The sequence below is a fragment of the Phlebotomus papatasi genome, chromosome 3 (assembly GCF_024763615.1).
Source record: "Phlebotomus papatasi isolate M1 chromosome 3, Ppap_2.1, whole genome shotgun sequence".
Lineage (NCBI taxonomy): Eukaryota > Metazoa > Arthropoda > Insecta > Diptera > Psychodidae > Phlebotomus > Phlebotomus papatasi.
The window spans coordinates 30,806,552-30,825,002 of record NC_077224.1 but is presented as its reverse complement, the minus strand read 5'-3'; the positions used below and the strand labels follow the sequence as shown (position 1 = coordinate 30,825,002).

At 33.3% G+C, this 18,451-nt stretch overlaps 3 protein-coding genes across 3 annotated transcripts in view; all 3 read left to right on the top strand.

The window, feature by feature from the left end:
* LOC129807616 (protein pelota) overlaps nt 1-18,451 on the top strand; it is a 232,813-nt gene that overhangs the window by 147,375 nt on the left and 66,987 nt on the right. The window lies entirely within an intron of this gene.
* The window catches only part of LOC129807609 (uncharacterized), a 142,425-nt gene that overhangs the window by 60,168 nt on the left and 63,806 nt on the right, over nt 1-18,451 (top strand). The window contains exon 2 of the mRNA XM_055856989.1: nt 9,317-9,446. Coding sequence (XP_055712964.1) covers nt 9,317-9,446 — 130 coding nt within the window. The remainder of the gene's footprint in view (nt 1-9,316; nt 9,447-18,451) is intronic.
* Nucleotides 14,098-15,601, top strand: LOC129807617 (glutathione S-transferase D7). Its single transcript, XM_055857002.1, has 4 exons — nt 14,098-14,316; nt 14,788-14,938; nt 14,997-15,197; nt 15,259-15,601. The coding sequence occupies exons 2-4, from the start codon at nt 14,798-14,800 to the stop codon at nt 15,568-15,570; spliced, it is 654 nt and encodes a 217-aa protein (XP_055712977.1). The 5' UTR covers nt 14,098-14,316; nt 14,788-14,797; the 3' UTR covers nt 15,571-15,601.

Below are 18,451 nucleotides of genomic sequence, written 5' to 3'. Positions count from 1 at the left end.
GAGATATGAGGGGTCAAAGTTCACAAAATTCAAAAAATCATATCTCCGGTTCTATGTGACCGATTTTGATGAATGAGGGCTTAAACGAAAGATCTCACCAAATGCTACAACTTTCTAGAACATTTGAACTTTGTGGGACCAACACCAGGGGCGCCACAGTCGAAAAACCAATTTCAATATCACATAACCTCAATTATCTCGACACGTGCTTAACCGATTTTGATGATTACTTCGACATAATTGTAGAGCACATTTGTCTCTACATTTCGTCCATACATCATTTTCCGCTCAGACTACGCTATCACTTCGATTTTGCCGTTTAAGTGTGAAAAAATTGATTTTTCCAATAATAACGCTTTGAAATCACTCAGATGCCAATTTGACTGCCTCTACTCCACCAAGACACTTAAAATAGGGGTTTAAATGGAAAGTCCCGCAAAATACAACAATTCTTTGATATAGTTGAAGTTCAACAAATGACTACTTGGGGAACTCTGGATGAAAAAACGAGTTAAGAAACAAAAAACCTCGCTTATCTTGGCTTCTGAGTAATCGATGAGATCATGTTCTATACGAAAATTATAGAGTACATTCTGGTCTACATTTCACCCATATATCACTTTTCTGTCACTCCATCCAAATCTTTGATATTTTGGTTTAAATACAAAATTTGTATAATTTCACGAATTTGATTCAAGATAACTGAATGGCGTCTCCCAACTTCAGCTCTAAATCGAATTTGCATGCACTCCGAGTTAGCTCACGTTAAGAATCTCACCTACATAAGCCGGTTAGGATTATCTGTCCCTTTTCTTTCTTTTGTTGACCTTCTGTACTAAAACTACGTAAGACTAAAATATTTAAAATAGACAATGACCAGTGATAAGCCCAGATAAGCCTTATGAGAGGATAGATTCTTTACAGGTGACCTCGAAATGATTGAATCTCGAGGTCTTTCAAAAAATGCTTCGAAAATGATAAGTCCAGATAAGCTTATGGTAGCTGAGATTCTTTACAGGTAACCTCGAAAAGCCTGCAACTCGGGGTGCTTGCAACTCTGAATGCGTGAAAATTCGATTGTAAGTTGAATTTTGGGGGTAAAGAATCACGTCGAGTAAACTGTTTTTGTCGGTCGAAATGAATAAAATTGGCTCGACGCGATTCTTTACCAGAAAGAATCGCGCAGAAGCATTAAAGAAGCATTAAAGAATATAAAGCATTAAAGATAAAATCCGTTTAATTTCGATGTATAATAAGGGTCGAGGTATAGTATATTGTAGAAAATAGAGGTGCAATTTATAGTTCTAGAAACATCAACCTCAGATATAACAAACTAAAATTTCATCAAAATCATTTGAGAACGTCGATCTGTCCAAGTCAAAAATCGATATAACTGTACTAAAATAATTAACTTTAGCTGACGATTAGAAATGACATATAAGGAGGAACCAATAAATTTTATGGAAAGTATCATGAAATTTTACGATGTTCATCATCAATAACTTTTTTATTTGTTCAATTTCCTTTCTTCTGCTACACTCCCATTTTATTTTTGTTACCTTTGACGATAAAAATTTATGTGATATTACTCTGAATAGATGTTTCTGCCCAGCTAAAATGTGTACTTGAATTAATGGACATTTATATGAGGGATCCCACTGTGCATCTGATATATATATATATATACTATGCTGCCACTATACACTCTTTTGGGGGCGTCACTCCTTCACCGGATACAAGAGCCCATATGATTTTCCGGTGGCACAACAAACACAAAATTCCCTCTCGATTAAGCTCAAGTGCTCTATGATATACATTAAAAAGGCACAAAAGGCTGCCTCAAAAAGTGATGCGTCCTTTTATCATTTCAACCTCTCACATGGGAGTATCTCCTGGAATAGTGAAAAAGCACAATAAAATAAAAAAAAAACGAGAGATAAGATAAGACATGAAATATACAGTATTTTTTATAGTATTTACCCTGACATTCGGATTTCCTGTGGCAAAATACTGTTGTTTTTGCCATACAAAGGCAACAAAAATCAGGTCAATCCACAAATATTTTGAGTTCCTTTGAATATTAAATATCCTCAAATTTGACTAGGCTGACAGTGTCAGTAGAGCTGCCTGTTGGTCAGAGTTCCATGATCAATTTATGACTTCACGTCACATTGCAATAAATGTAAACATAAATGAATTACAGTGGAACGAATGGAACGGAACAAGTGGCAGGGACAAACATTGTCATCAACACCATTTCCGGTCTGTTCAAGAATTGTTAAAAAAAAAAATTGAGCAGAAATTGATGACATATGTTGTTTTTAACTGTCACACCAACGATAAACTGAATTTTACAACCAAATAAGCTAATGCTGAGAATCTTTTCAGGCAACCCGCTTAGTATTAAGAATAATTCGACCAATTCCATTTTTTGTCCACAAAATACAACTCACAATTGAATTCACACTCATTTAGAATTGGAAACATTAAGGGCATTAACGTGGGCCACGCACTCTAAAAACAGCATATTTCCTTTACATTTTTTTCATCATAAAAAGTCTTCAGTTCGAGCTCTTAAGCATATAAAATAAAGGTACATTCTAACTAGTTTCTGAAATTTTCATTTCAAAATTTTAAAAATTCAAATAAGACTTCTAATAATGTTCAAAATAATGCTTATTAAATTTTGAGATAAGGTCTGGGAATTATGGGTTGGGTTATGAATCGTTTCCTGTTATTAAAAGAAGTGCAAGATGTTTTAAATATCTATTTTGGTTGTCATTCACTCAGTTAGCTATAAAGCAGTCTCTGTATAAATAACTTATTATTCCACCATAATGTTCCTGGGTGTAGGGATATTCTTGTCTCATTTACATCCTCCGTGATCCACTCATTTGACTTCCGGATTAGTTATTTTAACACCCATATTGCATTATAAAATATTTATGGGTGGCTAACGTTAAAGCGAATATTTTTGGGTTTAAGAAAATGTTTCTCGAGAAGCCTTCGCTCCATAGCAATTTCAAAACCTGACGATATTTACTTTGTACCCTGCCAAACAAAAGGCGAAGAAGAGTGAGTGCCTTTGGGGCAATTGCTCCTTATAAGGAGAAGCAACATAAGTTGCTTCTTTCCACTGGTGCTCCTCCATCAAATTTCCAAGCAAGTTCCCTTACCGCCCCTATATGTTCGCGTGGTTTAGATATAAGGTGCAGAAACTTTATGTAATGCTTGTGTATGACGATCTTCTTCGGTACAAACTCATGCTAGTTCCAAGTACATATAGACAAACACCGGGGAAAGGACTTCAGCACCGAGGTTCAGAAAGAGCGTCTGATGGTGCTTAAGAGGTTGTAAATATTTACACAGCACAGTGGTATCATCGACATTCCCGGGAAATTCACAGAATACAACACTCTTCAACAGCCACCACCGCAGTGCCATTCACCATTCTGCACATCCTCATTTGTAGCCGCTTGTGAAAAGTTTTCTCGTTTATTTGAAAATATGAGAATCAATTTTTCAACTAATTGCAAACCTCTCGCGTAAACTTTTCAAACTCACTTCAACCACATACATATATCCCCAAGTGTCCTTATGTGGACATGCATCCCCTGGTTTTCTCATGGAAACTCAAAATACACAATAATTTAATCTAAAATGACCATCCCAATGGCACAATTTCATTATGATATAACTCTTAATATCACCGAGAAAAATGTGGATGGTAAAATTTACCATCCTCCATACAAAATTCTAATGGCCGGATAGTAAAAAAGTCACCCAGCAAACGCGATATTAAATTGGACTGTCAAAAATTGTAGAATCTATTGCATGGATAGTAAATTCTAATAGCCGGATGGTAAATTCTAATATCCCCGGATATTAGATTTTACTATCCGGATGGTAAATTTTACTGGCAGGATAGTAAATTTTACTAGCCGGATATTAGAATGAAAAATGTCGGAAAAATTTATTTTTCCTTATTTTCATTGATTTTTGGCCATTGTTTGAGGGCTTGGGGCCCTTCCTGGATGACATTCTCTGTATTTCAAGCCATTTTGATGCGTGAAAATCTTTTTCCAACATTGACGACTCAGGCGAGATTTGAACACGCGACCTTTGTGATGACAGTCCAGCATCTTCCAGCTGCGCCACGAATTGCTATAATGTATTCAAAGCATATCGGGAACCGTTGCATCAGCACCCACGATATTCCAAAATGACATTCTAACAGCAGGATGGCAAATTTTACTGGCTTGGATAGTAATTTCAATCGAAATTACTATCCTCCGTTAAAATTTACTGTCTTCCAGTTAAATTTTAACATCAAATATGCGGCCAGTAAAATTTACTTCCCGGATATTAGAATCTAAGACAGGTCAATGTAAAATCTAAAGGAGGATAGTAGATTTTACCATCCGGCTGTTAGAATTTACTATCCATAGGATAGTAAATTTTAAAATGTCAAGATGGTAGATTCTAAAGGAAAGTATCTATGGAGGATGGTATTTTCTACTATCTTTTGAGGCAGTAGAATTTAAAGACACGATTTGTAGAAAATACCATCCAAATTTTTCTCGGTGATTGTAATGTAGAAATGTTGGATTGCCACTTCATCTCTATACATAATTCTGTCTATAAGAGCTATGCAAGTCATGGGACTGAACTATAAATAAAAAAAACTACATTTTATTTTGCATATAAAATTCATATAATATTATATATCAACTCCTGCACAACTGTCTTTAACTCCGGGAAATGTAAAGCTTATGTTTCTAACCATTTGGCAATCTTTTATGTCAGGCAATGCACCATATGAAGTAACAAGACACTGTCCACAAATCAACCTCTTAAAATGAGCGTAATATAAACTTGAGTGTGTTTTTTTAAACTCAACATCAAGCCAGTGTATTTCTACCACTCGTGATTCGGTATCCAATAATCGTAACAGGACCTCCAAAATTCAAATTGTGATAGAAATATAAATGGATAAAATAACTTACGCACTCGTAATTTGGTTCCAGAATACACGTAACCTTAAAATTGTATATGGAAAATTTCATACCCAGAAGTATCACTACCTATGTTTAATTTTCTTATGATTCCTTAATGAAAGGGACAGATAATCCTAACCGGCTTATGTAGGTGAGATTCTTAACGTGAGCTAACTCGGAGTGCATGCAAATTCGATTTAGAGCTGAAATTGTGAGTCGCCATTCAGTTATCTTGAATCAAATTCGTGAAATTATACAAATTTTGTATTTAAACCAAAATATCAAGGATTTGGATGAACTGGCACAAAAGTGATATATGGGTGAAATGTAGACCAGAATGTACTCTATAATTTTGCTGTATAACTTGATCTCATCGATTACTCAGAAGCCAAGATAAGCGAGGTTTTTTGTTTCTTAACTCGTTTTTTCATCCAGAGTGCCCCAAGTAGTCATTTGTTGAACTTCAACCATATCAAAGAATTGTTGTATTTTGTGGAACTTTCCATTTAAAACCATATTTTAAGTGTCTTTGTGGAGTAGAGGCAGTCAAATTGGCATCTGAGTGATTTCAAAGCGTTATTATGGGAAAAATCAATTTTTTCACACTTAAACGGCAAAATCGGAGTGATAGCGTAGTTTGAGCGGAAAATGATGTATGGACGAAATGTAGAGACAAATGTCCTCTACAATTATGTCGAAGTAATCATCAAAATCGGTTCAGCGACAGTCGAGATAATTGAGGTTATGTGATATTGAAATTGGTTTTTCGACTGTGGCGCCCCTGGTGTTGGTCCCACGAAGTTCAAACATTTTAGAAAGTTGTAGCATTTGGTGAGATCTTTCGTTTAAGCCCTCACCCATCAAAATCGGTCAAATAGAACCGATTTTGATGCATTTGCACCATTTTGGAAACGTCCTAGACTGGACTACAACATACTAAAATTTCATTAACTTGCACAATGCCGTTTTTGAGAAAAGTGACTTTGAAATTCTATGAATTTTGACGCTATCACAGCGCCACCTGTGGTGAATTTTTGAACCTCCATTTGAAAGTGCTCATCGAGACGAAACCAAAAAGGTAAAATTTAGGTCACTATGTTAGTTAGAATCGGAGATAGAGGCCGGTCAATGTTCGAACTTTGACCCCTTATAGCTCGGGTCAGGGGTTTTAGATCGACTTAAGTTTTTTTTGTTTGATAGGTATAATCAACGGCTACAACATACTAAAATTTCAGCCCGATGCACAATGGAATTTTTGAGTTATTTAACTTATAAGATTTAAAAATGTTCTTTTTAATAATAGTGCCCCTAGCGGTGGTTTTATGAACTTGCGATGTTAGAAGAGGAAGTGGCATTTCACGAGAGCTTTCCAAAAAGCCCTCATTTTTTAAATTCTGACAATTAGAACCGGAGTTATGGCCATTTTAAGAAATTTTTTTTGGACCCTTATAGCTCGGGTCAGGGGGGTCGGGGATCCTTAAGTTTGATATTGGTCGAAAGCTCTAAGGCCCAGCTATAACATACTAAAATTTGAGCCCGCTCGATGTCACAGGGGCGGAGCTATTGAGAAAAAAAAAGGGGGGTCTTCAAAATGGCGGAAGGAGGGGTGGGGGGTGGGGGATCAATGCATCAAGTTGCAATTTTCACCCGATATATAACCTTTGCCGAAAACCGCAAGTCGATATCTTTTTTAGTTTAGGAGCTATTAAGCTCCAAAGAGCGGCCGGCCGGGAACGTAAAATAGCCACATATATATTCGTGATCAGGAAGTGGCGAAACACATTTTGGCAAAGTTTGGGGCCGATCGGACGACATGAAATTTTGTTAGGATTATAGTAGGTGAGATTGTTAAGAATCTCACCTAATAGTTCTTATTAAATAGCGTTAATATAATTTAACACCTTTCTGCAAATGTGGTGCTCACATTGAAAAAAAAACCGTAAAGAGACTTTATCGAATATCCGTTGATCGAAAAGCTTTATCAAATTAAAATTTATTGTGTTTTTTAAGGTATAAATAGACAAGAGACCATTTTAAAAGTATCATCGAACTAATGTTTTTTTTTTTTAATTATAACAGTAATCATTTGAAAGGATCACCAAATTTATCACTTATTTTTCTTGAGCATATAAATTCAGATGAAATTATCAGGATACTAATGTTCTAATGAGAAAGTTTTCAATTCAGAGTGAAATTCCTAAAAAAAAAATCAGCAGGTTGCGGCCTATAGCATACTGATGTAGTTATGGCTACAGAAGTATCTGGAATTGTGGTGTCCTATTCCTTTTTACTGCTTCATTGTGTTGCGTCCCTTAAATACTGTTTCTGTTATCAAGCTGTATGAAAAGTTTGATATGTTAATCGTTGTTTATCTGTTATGTTTGCACTAATTATATTCATCAACGAATATTGTCCCCTTTTCCTAATTTTAGTATTAAAAACAAAATGCCTTTTTTTATTCTATGATAAAGAAAGATGATTCACCTTGTCTATTCTTTTATAATTTTCTATATTCCTACAAGTATCATTTCTTACCTTACAATAATATAATAAAATTTTCAGAATAAACAGATCCTAGGCGTGCAGCGCCATAAACTATTCTACAAAGTCACAGGGGTCTCAGGCCAGGTCAAATGGATACCGCCTGATACCGCCAGTGTACGACTATGGTAGTTGCCACTTTCCTACTCAATAAATAATGGTTCTCTTCGGTGTAGCTATAAATTTCAATCTGAAGCAACCAATTCGCCAAAATAGAGTATTCTAGACTACACATGCAATACTTCTATTATATCATCTGTAAGATGACTTTGCCAAGTACAGCAAAATACACCAATAGATAAACTGTATGACACTATTGCAGCTCTTTAAGCTTTATGAGCTTCTCACAAATGTACATAAAATAAAATAAAAAATATACATATGGTATAATTTTATGTATTGAGTTTTGTTAAAATTCTGGCTAAACTTTCAATTGCTTTTCCTTATGAATTTTACCTGTTTAACCCTATTAGTCATTTTTCTAGTTAAAATCCGGATCGGTAAATTTCAATGGACATATATACATAAAATTGAAAATCGCACAGATTTCTGTCAAGATATTTTGACTTCGGATCTCCCGTTATACCTCCCATAAGTGGACAACCCTTATTGACATTTAAGTTTTTCACGGAGAATGTGAAATTGAGAAACAATCTATGGCCTCAATTCTGAGACCAAGATTAAGATCAAAATTTCAAGCTGTCAAATATTTCCAAAATCAAGATTTCATATTCTTACGCGAAGCATTTATGAAGCTTAAAATGTCTTAGCTAAGAACCAAGATTTCAAGATTTTCCACACTTAACGAAACGTCATTTCTAACAAATATCTTCATTTCTTTGCCGAATTTATTGAAATTTCACCATATAAATTAGAAAAAATTATTATAGATTGTATTAAATAATATATGACAAGATATTATCGGGAATTAAAGGTGTTGCACACAAAACTTGTGAGGTGTAATAAACCCTGAAATGCTTATGCAAAATGTCATTCTTTTGCAGGTATTCTCTAAATGTTGTATTTCAAAACGTACATCTAGAACGTTTTGAAAGTTTTGAACCATTACTATTAAATTACAAGATCAAACATAGTATTTTTCATAGTCATTATCTTTTTGTATCATCTCTTATAGAAACATTCTTCATCAAAAACGATTTCCGCACGAAACTCTTCAAATTGTTAGTATCTTGAAAATTCCAAGCACCTTCGAGAGGATCTTGGAATTATTTCCAGAAAACAAAAAATATGACATCTTGAAATATTGGTTCCAGAATTGCAAATCTTGATATCCACACGGTTTGTCTTGTACTTCAAGATTCCAAGACATTTGACAGATTTTACATCTTGATCTTGATTTTTTTTTATTTCAGAATACCAAAATCTTGAAATTTTCTTGATCTTGATCTTAATCTTGGTCTCAGAATTGAGGCCTATGTCTTGAAAATAAAATTATACTTAAAAATTATTAAAGTCATATATAGTATTCCTGATTATATCTTATAATTTGTTATATACATAGATAATCATAATAAGTTTTTAAATTAATATCACGAAACACATATGCTATAACCTAGTTTTTTTTTAATCTTTTTCCTTATTATACATTTTTAACAAAAAATGTGAGTACTCATTTTATCATCTTAAATTAATATATCAATAAGGTAAAAGATGTGAAGAGACAACAAGTAGATATAGGGTTGAGCTGAGTACATAAGATAGTGGAGAATTAATCAAATAAAGTAATAATATGCCAACATCTTGTTAAATGCTTCCAGGTAAATATTAGCAACACTTGGACATTGCCTCAAGAGGGATTCTCCGTGTTCTACCGTTTCTTTCGTGATAAAATTTCCTGGTTTGAGGCTGATGCAGTTTGCCAATTTCATCATGCCAATCTTGTCACAGGTAACACTATTCCATGAATTTATATAGTCACTTTTAATTAGATATTTAATTGAATAATTAAAAGAGGTAGCAAAAACCCCATCATCATATTACAGTCTACCAACTATAATACGGGCAAGCAAGAGTAATTTTAAACAAAATTTAACTTTTCTCATATGAGATAGTTTCATTATACACGAGAAACGACAAAGGTGGTTCATAAACATCCCATTATCGAATGTCTTGCTTACATAAAGGATGCTATAGACAAAATTATAGCGTGAAAATAACATTAATGGCAATATAAGTCTCAGTATTGAATACATGGTCTACATTTATATGTTCTATTGATTTGTTAGCAGATATTAACTATATAATTCCATCGATTCATTCAAATTCAATTCATTAGGGAGAGGGTACTTTATTATGTAATCCCCTTCTTAATGAGTGTAACTATTCAATAAATCAACTCGTTGGTTTTATTCAGTATTCAAAATATTAGGGAAGAGCGGGCATATTCAGGATGTTGGAAACAGAGGTAATTTAAGATGATGCGACTTAACTTAGGTCATTACATTAAACTGTGTTAGAATATATCATATATTAAGATGTTACAGGTAGCATTAAGATTTTCTTCAATAAAAACAATATAAATCTTAAAAGCTTTTCGTTTATAGATTGTAATGGCGCTGGCACACCTTTTCAATTGAGTGAAATTCAATCGATTGAAATTTTACCTCCCACTCTTTCAAACTGAAATCAGATATAGTTGTCTCTTTCTGCCAAATAAAATTTAAAATTTAAATTTAAATTTCCATTTGAATGAAAAGAGGCAGCTATATCTGATTTCAGGTTGAAAGAGCGAGAGGTAAAATTTCAATCGATTTAATTTCATTAAATTAAAAAGGTGTGCCAGCGCCATAAGTATTAAATTTCAGTTTTCTTCCTGTCGTTCAGATCTTGTAGACTTTTTATAGTTCGTCCCTAATTATTCAAATAATACTATTTGTTTTCCCCTAGTTGCCCTCGGTATAGAGCCCAAAACAATAAGAGAAATTAACTACTGCCGAAGAAGCAAAATAGCTACCTTATAAAACTAAGTATTAAGTCAAGCCTTTTAGTGCACTTTTAAGAGACTTAAAGTGAGAATTTTCTGTTGAATTTCCTATAGACGCTCTTAAGATTCTTAAGAGTGCGCCACTTTACTTAGAATAATCTTAGTGATGTAACCAAGAGCGTTATAAGCAAATAAAAAGATTTTTGATTCTGTAATGTCTTACTTAGGGAACTCTACAAGACTATATTAAGAAAAAATTGCTTCTTGGGTGGTCTTAAATGACCTAATCCAAAAACAACATTACCTATCTCTCAATCATTTTGTTCAAATATGTTTTTATTTAAGATCTTCAAATTTTTAAGCCGACAGCATATTGATGTCACCTCGCGATTTACCAAACGGTATGAGATATCGATATACTATAAGAACACATTAGCTAGCAATGTTTTCTTCCATTATTACTTAATTCCCACCAGAATTATTTTTTTTTTTTTGTATATTTTACACATTTTCAGGGACATCTTTTATTTTCGGATATGATATAAAAAAGTGTAGACGGTCATTTTGTTTATATTTGATAATTACTTATTTTGATATATTTATACAAATTACTACCGCTAAATTAGCTGACTTCTTACCAAAAAGCATGGAAGATGCAATTGTTTCTCTTTTCTTAAAATAATTATATATTATTATATATATATATATATATTATATTTATTATTATAATTATAATTATATATAAAATAATTTACACTACTAGAGTTGCAACATAATAATTTAACTGTTTGGTTCTATTCCCCAATCTGAAAGGCAGATCTATATAAATATTTGATTAATATATTAATACAGCAATATATTGATAAGTTGAGTTTAAATCGTTTATTAATAACTGGTAGTGATCATCATATATCCGATTGAATGGTTACATTGAATGGAGATGCAGTTCTTCCTGATGAGATGTTTTTGCATTCCCTTATAAAGCATTAAGGTGCCCACCCGACATGACACATCAAATGACCCACATAATTGACATTCAACGGGTCAATTGGTAATTCTCTCATATGTATTGTACATTCAGTTGCAGTGGTATGAGTGCTATTTAGTTAAAGTAAAACCGCAGATTTTTTTTTAACATTCCGCACTTCCGACCTAAGATTTAATGTACCTGTGAGTTCCGAGAAAATTTCTTAAAGTGGAATGTTAAGCATTTCAGTTACATTTCCGAAAGGTTCAAAATGCTATCTCATTTAGAACAATCATGCTTTTACGATGAGTAATTGGGTTGTGGAAGGGATTGTTCAGAAAGGTATTTAGGCACAAGGTTCACTCTGATGGGTTTTCAGTACTTATAGAGACTTCGAAGTTTATTTTTCTTGAATTTTGTGCGTAAGATCAAAAAAAATGTTCAAGAGGAGACTTTTAATTTCTGTGGTATTCCTGTGCGTAGTTTATGCGGAAAATACCGTGTACCCGACTACAGTACACCAACAAGGAGATACTCAGACAGTTTACCATGGATCTTTGAAGACCGACCATGAGGATAATATTCCTTCGCATTCACTACAAGTGAGTATAAAAAATATTTTCTCTTTACATAAAAAAAACCAATAAAAAAATCTTTACAAAGGTTGTTAACAACTCACCTTATGATACAACACTCCCTTCTGATGTCATCCCCCAAGACTCTGTACAACAGTACATCACTCAAAGTGCCAACAATGGAATTTACCCTCCAGTGTACTATCCTCATCTGGACAAATCAGGAGGATTCACTATACAAACAGGCTATGAAGGCTACTTAGTTCCTACGCTACCACAAAAACAACCTTCTAGCATGGACTATCTTAGAACACTTATGCCTTCAATTCCGAGAACCTTCCTCACTCTCCTCAATCGAATTGTCTACACACTTTTCCAAACCTTAGGATATATCTTAGCTGGAGGAAGTATTACAGCTGCTGTCTGTGCTTTAACACCTTTCTGTAGGCTGACATTCTTAGGATTACCATTCCTCAGGATGAAGGAATCTGCAAAAACTATTACAGAAACTATTGCCAATGAAATAACTGAAGACAGAGTTAAGAGAGCAGCCGAACTAGTTAAAATCGCTCTTGAGAAATACCAAAATATGCAAGTTGAAGAAGAAGATGACCACAAAGACGCAAAAAAGAACCAGTAGGATTTTGTAAACTTCTATTAATACATTCACATAATATTTATGATGTTTGAAATATTTTATATATTCTATACATAATTTTATTTTTTTTATAAAATGTAAAAACACCATATTATATATAAATATATAACGTAAATTAAACTGATTCCTGGTTTTTGAGTCCTCCTGAACTTCTAAAATGTGATGGATAAAAAATAATATTAAAAAGGATAGCATAGCTTTCCATACTTTGCGAAATGGTCGAACTCGTGACTTAGACGCCATACCTCAAAAAAAGTACTTTCGCAACATCTACCATTTAGTGATTCACAACCGATTTGAATCGTTTCATAAATTACTCAATAGATCACCCAATATGACAGGATTAATATAATTGATTTTAGGTTAAAGGACTTGGAATCGGTACAAACTTGTCAAAAATTTCAAGACTTTTCCAACGAGTTCAAATACGACAGCATTCGACTCAGGAATACGCTTTCTAGAGGCTTATTTAACCTTAAACCTTGAAAAACCCTTATTAGGAATAATTGAACTGTATTTTCGTAAATGGACCAAATATCCGTTTGGACAATTTCTAAAAGATATCCAAAAGTAAAGAAAAATCGCAAGACCGAATTAAGCAATCTTCAAAAATCATATTTTCTTTGGCTAGTAAGGGGAGTGGTGAGGAGCGGGGAAATGAGAGGCATGTTTATGGTCCCAAGGTCGAGTTTGGCCTAGGCGTGGTAACGACTTGTCGGACAGGCGGACAGAGTGACGTCATTTCTTAGAAATCATTTAAAACTAAAACCCAAAGATATGTCGAGAAAGGTGGTTTCCGGGGGGTGAAAAAACGAGAGATTACATATATGTAATGCTTTATATGGAGTTTGAGTAGTAGAATGCTTAGAAGGAATATGTGTTCGGCAGGGAGCACTTGTTGGCAATTTCGTTAAAATATTGAAATATAATACATTAAATAAAATGCAAGTATTAGGCTGTTCTTTCATTAATCTGCCTTTCTCTATTTTACCTTTTTTTATTTTAGGATAAGTGTTCATATTTAATATTCTAAATAGCATAGAAAGGGTACGAAAAGGTCATTACACAACTTCTTACCAAAAGGTGTTTCTTCGAGTCTATACGAACATAAACAAACTGTTCTTTACGTGCAAAACAGGAATATAAACTAAAATCTAACGATTTTCTCGAAAAATACTGCTAATTTTCTTTTTGGCGAAAACATTGTATATTTAAGATCTGTTATGTAAATGAATAGATGAGTAGATTGAAGTGATGAGTTGACGAAGAGGTGAGGTATCGATCGAATTCATTAGATGCAATATTGAGTCCTTATTTTGTGTGTCTTGTGTATTTTTGTCCGTTGTCATTAGAAACAAAAGTGGAAACAGTTCACAAACTTCACAACTCACCATCATCGTCAGTTTAAGAGAGCACGTAGTCTGGTCTAAACCTTTTGGCACCATCGTTCAAACATATTTTTGGTAATTTACCATAAAAAATATATTATGTAAAAATTAATGAATATTATTACAACGTGAATCACTTTCTTTGAGGCATTATAACGTTCGAATTTTAAAGTATTGATCATTAAAACTGGGTAATTGTATTGAAACTACTGCTGTTATACAGCACAAAATTGCTGAATCCATCAAGTAAGTATCATTTCGATAAACATGATACAATTAAAATGCTTCGTTATAGGCTATAGAGACTTATGTTTAATTTAACAGATTTTACATAATTGAAATCTTTAAATTTTTAACAAATTTTCAAGTTTTTATTCCTAATTTTACTGAGTTATTAAGTAATATCAAAAATTCGATATAATCAATTGATGTACAATTGAAAGTAATAAATGCTACTCATCTATGTACAATATTGACTAACTATTTTGTATTGAATATTTAATGAACACTCACTGACACAAAAGGCCTTCATAACCTTTTATTGATTGGGAAATTCTTTTTTGCCATTTATTTCAAACACGTGATTTGTCGCAAATTAGAGATCCATAGGAAATTCCTATACATGCTTTGTCTTGAGTTTTTCTATATATTATTTCGCTTTTTATACTATAATAAATTGTATAATAGAAGAATTATGTAAAACATATCCGATTCTAGGGGTGTAAAAATGCCTGTGAAACTTTTCTATTTGCCTGAGAGTCCACCCTGTCGCACGGTTTTGCTATGTGGGCGACTCTTGAATGTTAATTTTGACCTCAAAGTCGTAAATATTCTCAATGGAGAGCAGCTTAAACCTGAATTCATACAAGTAAGTCCTTATATTTATAATAAATTCAAAGTACAGATAACTCAATTTTTCTTAACAGTTAAATCCTCAGCACTGCATTCCAACCATGGAAGACAATGATCTCGTGCTTTGGGAGAGCCGAGTAATTCTAATGTATTTAGTGTCAGCTTATGCAGAAGATGACACTTTGTACCCCAAAGATCTCCAAAAACGAGCGATGGTTGATCAACGAATTCATTTTGACCTAGGGACTCTCTACCAAAGAGCAGGAGACTATTTTGTAAAATTTTAATTTGTTATACTCATAAAGAAACAAAATAATTTTATTTTTTTTTTTACAGTTTCCTACACTTTTCTTTGGGGCCCATTTGGATGAAACGAAAAAAGCTCGCCTGGCTGAGGCATTAGGATGGCTTGAAGATATTCTCAAAGGTCGTACTTGGGTAGCAACGGAAAACTTTACTATTGCGGATCTCATTCTTTGTGTAACTATATCGCAAATTGAGGCTTTTGGATTTGAATTAGGACCCTACCCAAAGATAAGAGCCTGGTTCCAACTGTGCAAAGAAAAACTGGAGCCTTATGGATATGAAGAAATTAATGAAGCCGGAGCAAACGCTCTTGCAGACCTTTTTAGATCTAAATTAAATTGATTGTTGTTGTGAATATAATTTTTGAGCAAAATACTTACTTTTCATCTACATACCTAATTCACTCTAAATCCTTTTGCATGCAAGTTGTTTATTTACGTCCTAGATAATGGTTTTAGAACACACTTTTTGTTGCTCAAATATAGAATATCAATACTATTTAGATATGTGAAAAATTCGAATATATTAGGGTTTTTATTTGGCATATATATCCAATGTGTACAGGTTGTTAATCTATGGTATTACCTAAGTTGTAAGTCAATATAAAATCGATTTAAAATACGCATTTGTTAAAGGAATTACACCAAATCATTACTTTTACTTTTACTTTTCCTGTATAGGAAACAAAATTGTCTTTCTAAATTAATACCAATTCCAGTGCAGTTCACAGCTCTTGGATCTTTATTTTCATTTTATTCTGTTTTAAAATATTTATATTTTTTTTGTGTAGCCCATTCCTTTTTCGAGAATAATTCTGCATTGTTCAAAATACATGGTGAAAAAAATATGAGAAAATTCTGCTTCGAGTGTCGGTGTATCCTTTATTTACACAGAAGACTTAGTCGTAAATTAGATTTAAAACTTATTTATACAAGAAATTCACAGAAGCTGCAATCATTGAGCTTGTACCAAGGACTATACAAGAGCTATGGTCGTAATACTGCAATAAGATAAAAAAACAGTGAGAAATATTTTAGTGACTTGAATTTAGGTTTCCCATCTTCAAGCACTTCTTACAAAGACTGTGAAGGAACGGTGTAAGAGGTGTATAGGTGAGCTTTGTAGCAGCACATGGAAAATCACTATCCCACCTGAAAACTCAGTTACACAATATTTTAAGTAAAAAGTACATACAAAAAGCTGTAGTGATAAACTTATCTTATTTTATGTAACGTATGTTTATTTCATGGTAAATTTGACTCATTATTTACTTTGAATGTGTTTTAATTTTAAATAATCTGTAAAGTTTAGGAATTATTAGTTACATCCTTAAATTATAAGAAACTTGTGTAAGAAGAAAGGAAAATTTGAATGCGATGGCAAAATGTTAAATAGTAGTACTATTTTAAATGTCAGTGAACATCAAATCATCAAATTAATAGGTCCATATGGGAGTGAGTAATATTTTTCTTTTAGGCTTATTTGAAACCATTGCAAATCCGCTTTGTAAATACTTGAAAAATATTACTATTTCCAAGACATACAATAATTATTTTACACTCGTAAAGGGTACGCAGAACGTTTCCAAGACATTAAAAAAGACATTTTTTAGAGCGTAATCAGAAGGATGAGGGAAAAACTTTTTAGAGAATGTTCGTATATTCTAGGGCTCTCCCGACCCACTCCATCCGAACAGAGAACAAAGGGAACAAAAAACATGAAATTCCTCAGATTTACAAAATTATACTAAAGTATAATCCCTTCAGATAATGAAATTTGTCCAAAAATCAAAAGGGTTATTAATCTCTTTTCGAGTTAGAGCAGTAAATTTTTCGTATTTCCATAACCATATTGCTTAACGACCAGTCAAAATGCAATGTTTGAGTTGCTGTTTATATTAAAAATCAAGAAATATCATAACATTTATCTTGTGGATATGATGTCAAATTGAAGAACTTTTATCAAGATCACATAATATGTACTATGAAAGAATCAGAAATAATGTGAAAATAATATTCATTGTGGCGGAAGCATTGAATGTTGTTGATCTTCCAGGGAAATTGTGTTTTCGTTAAATAGATTCTCGATTGAATGCACATAAAACTTGACTAAATATAACTCTTTCGAAGTTACACATCTACTACATTATTATTAAGTAAACAGAAGGGTAGAAATATTAAAGTTTGTCGTCAGTGGCATCGAATGTTACACTCTGCGAACTGATTTCAACGTTTTATTGTTGATTTTGATGGTCCTCCAACTGGCGCCGGCACCATTTAATGACCATATCCGAATTGGATACAACTCACACAAAATATACTTGCACATATACACCCCACTATCATATGGAATAGGATATGAGGATATAAATATTGATGGAGAAATGTTCTTGGAGTTGTTCCACCATGAAAAGATGTTATAAGTGATGTTTTCAGCATATTTTCTCAGTACTCACAGTGCCTCAATGCCATTTTATTTTCTTTAGTCCTTTTTAATAAGTCTGTGGAGATAATACTTTGACGAAATTGCATCAAAAGATTGTAGAGGTAATGGGGGTAATGTATTAACCACGAAACCTCTCCCCACCGTTGGTCTTGGGCGGATGAACCATGAAACCTCTACCCACCGTTAGTCTTGGGCGGATGAGATCTTTGACTCGATTCTCACAGTTGTGAGTTCGAGTCCCGCCCGGTGCAAGCAACTGAATGTCAGGAAAACACATTTTCATATGAAAGGGACAGATAATCCTAACCGGCTTATGTAGGTGAGATTCTTAACGTGAGCTAACTCGGAGTGTATGCAAATTCGATTTAGAGCTGAAATTGTGAGTCGCCATTCAGTTATCTTGAATCAAATTCGTGACATTATACAAATTTTGTATTTAAACCAAAATATCAAGGATTTGGATGAACTGGCACAAAAGTGATATATGGGTGAAATGTAGACCAGAATGTACTCTATAATTTTGCCGTAGAACTTGATCTAATCGATTACTCAGAAGCCAAGATAAGCGAGGTTTTTTGTTTCTTAACTTGTTTTTTCATCCAGAGTGCCCCAAGTAGTCATTTGTTGAACTTCAACTATATCAAAGAATTGTTGTATTTTGTGGGACTTTCCATTTAAAACCATATTTTAAGTGTCTTTGTGGAATAGAGGCAGTCAAATTGGCATCTGAGGGATTTCAAAGCGTTATTATGGGAAAAATCAATTTTTTCACACTTAA

Coding starts and splice junctions, on each gene's coding strand:
- LOC129807617 (XM_055857002.1), top strand. CDS start 14,798: ATGCCTGTGAAACTTTTCTATTTGCCTGAGAGTCCACCCTGTCGCACG. Junction 14,939..14,996: donor TTAAACCTGAATTCATACAA/GTAAGTCCTTAT, acceptor TTTTCTTAACAG/TTAAATCCTCAGCACTGCAT. Junction 15,198..15,258: donor AAAGAGCAGGAGACTATTTT/GTAAAATTTTAA, acceptor TTTTTTTTACAG/TTTCCTACACTTTTCTTTGG.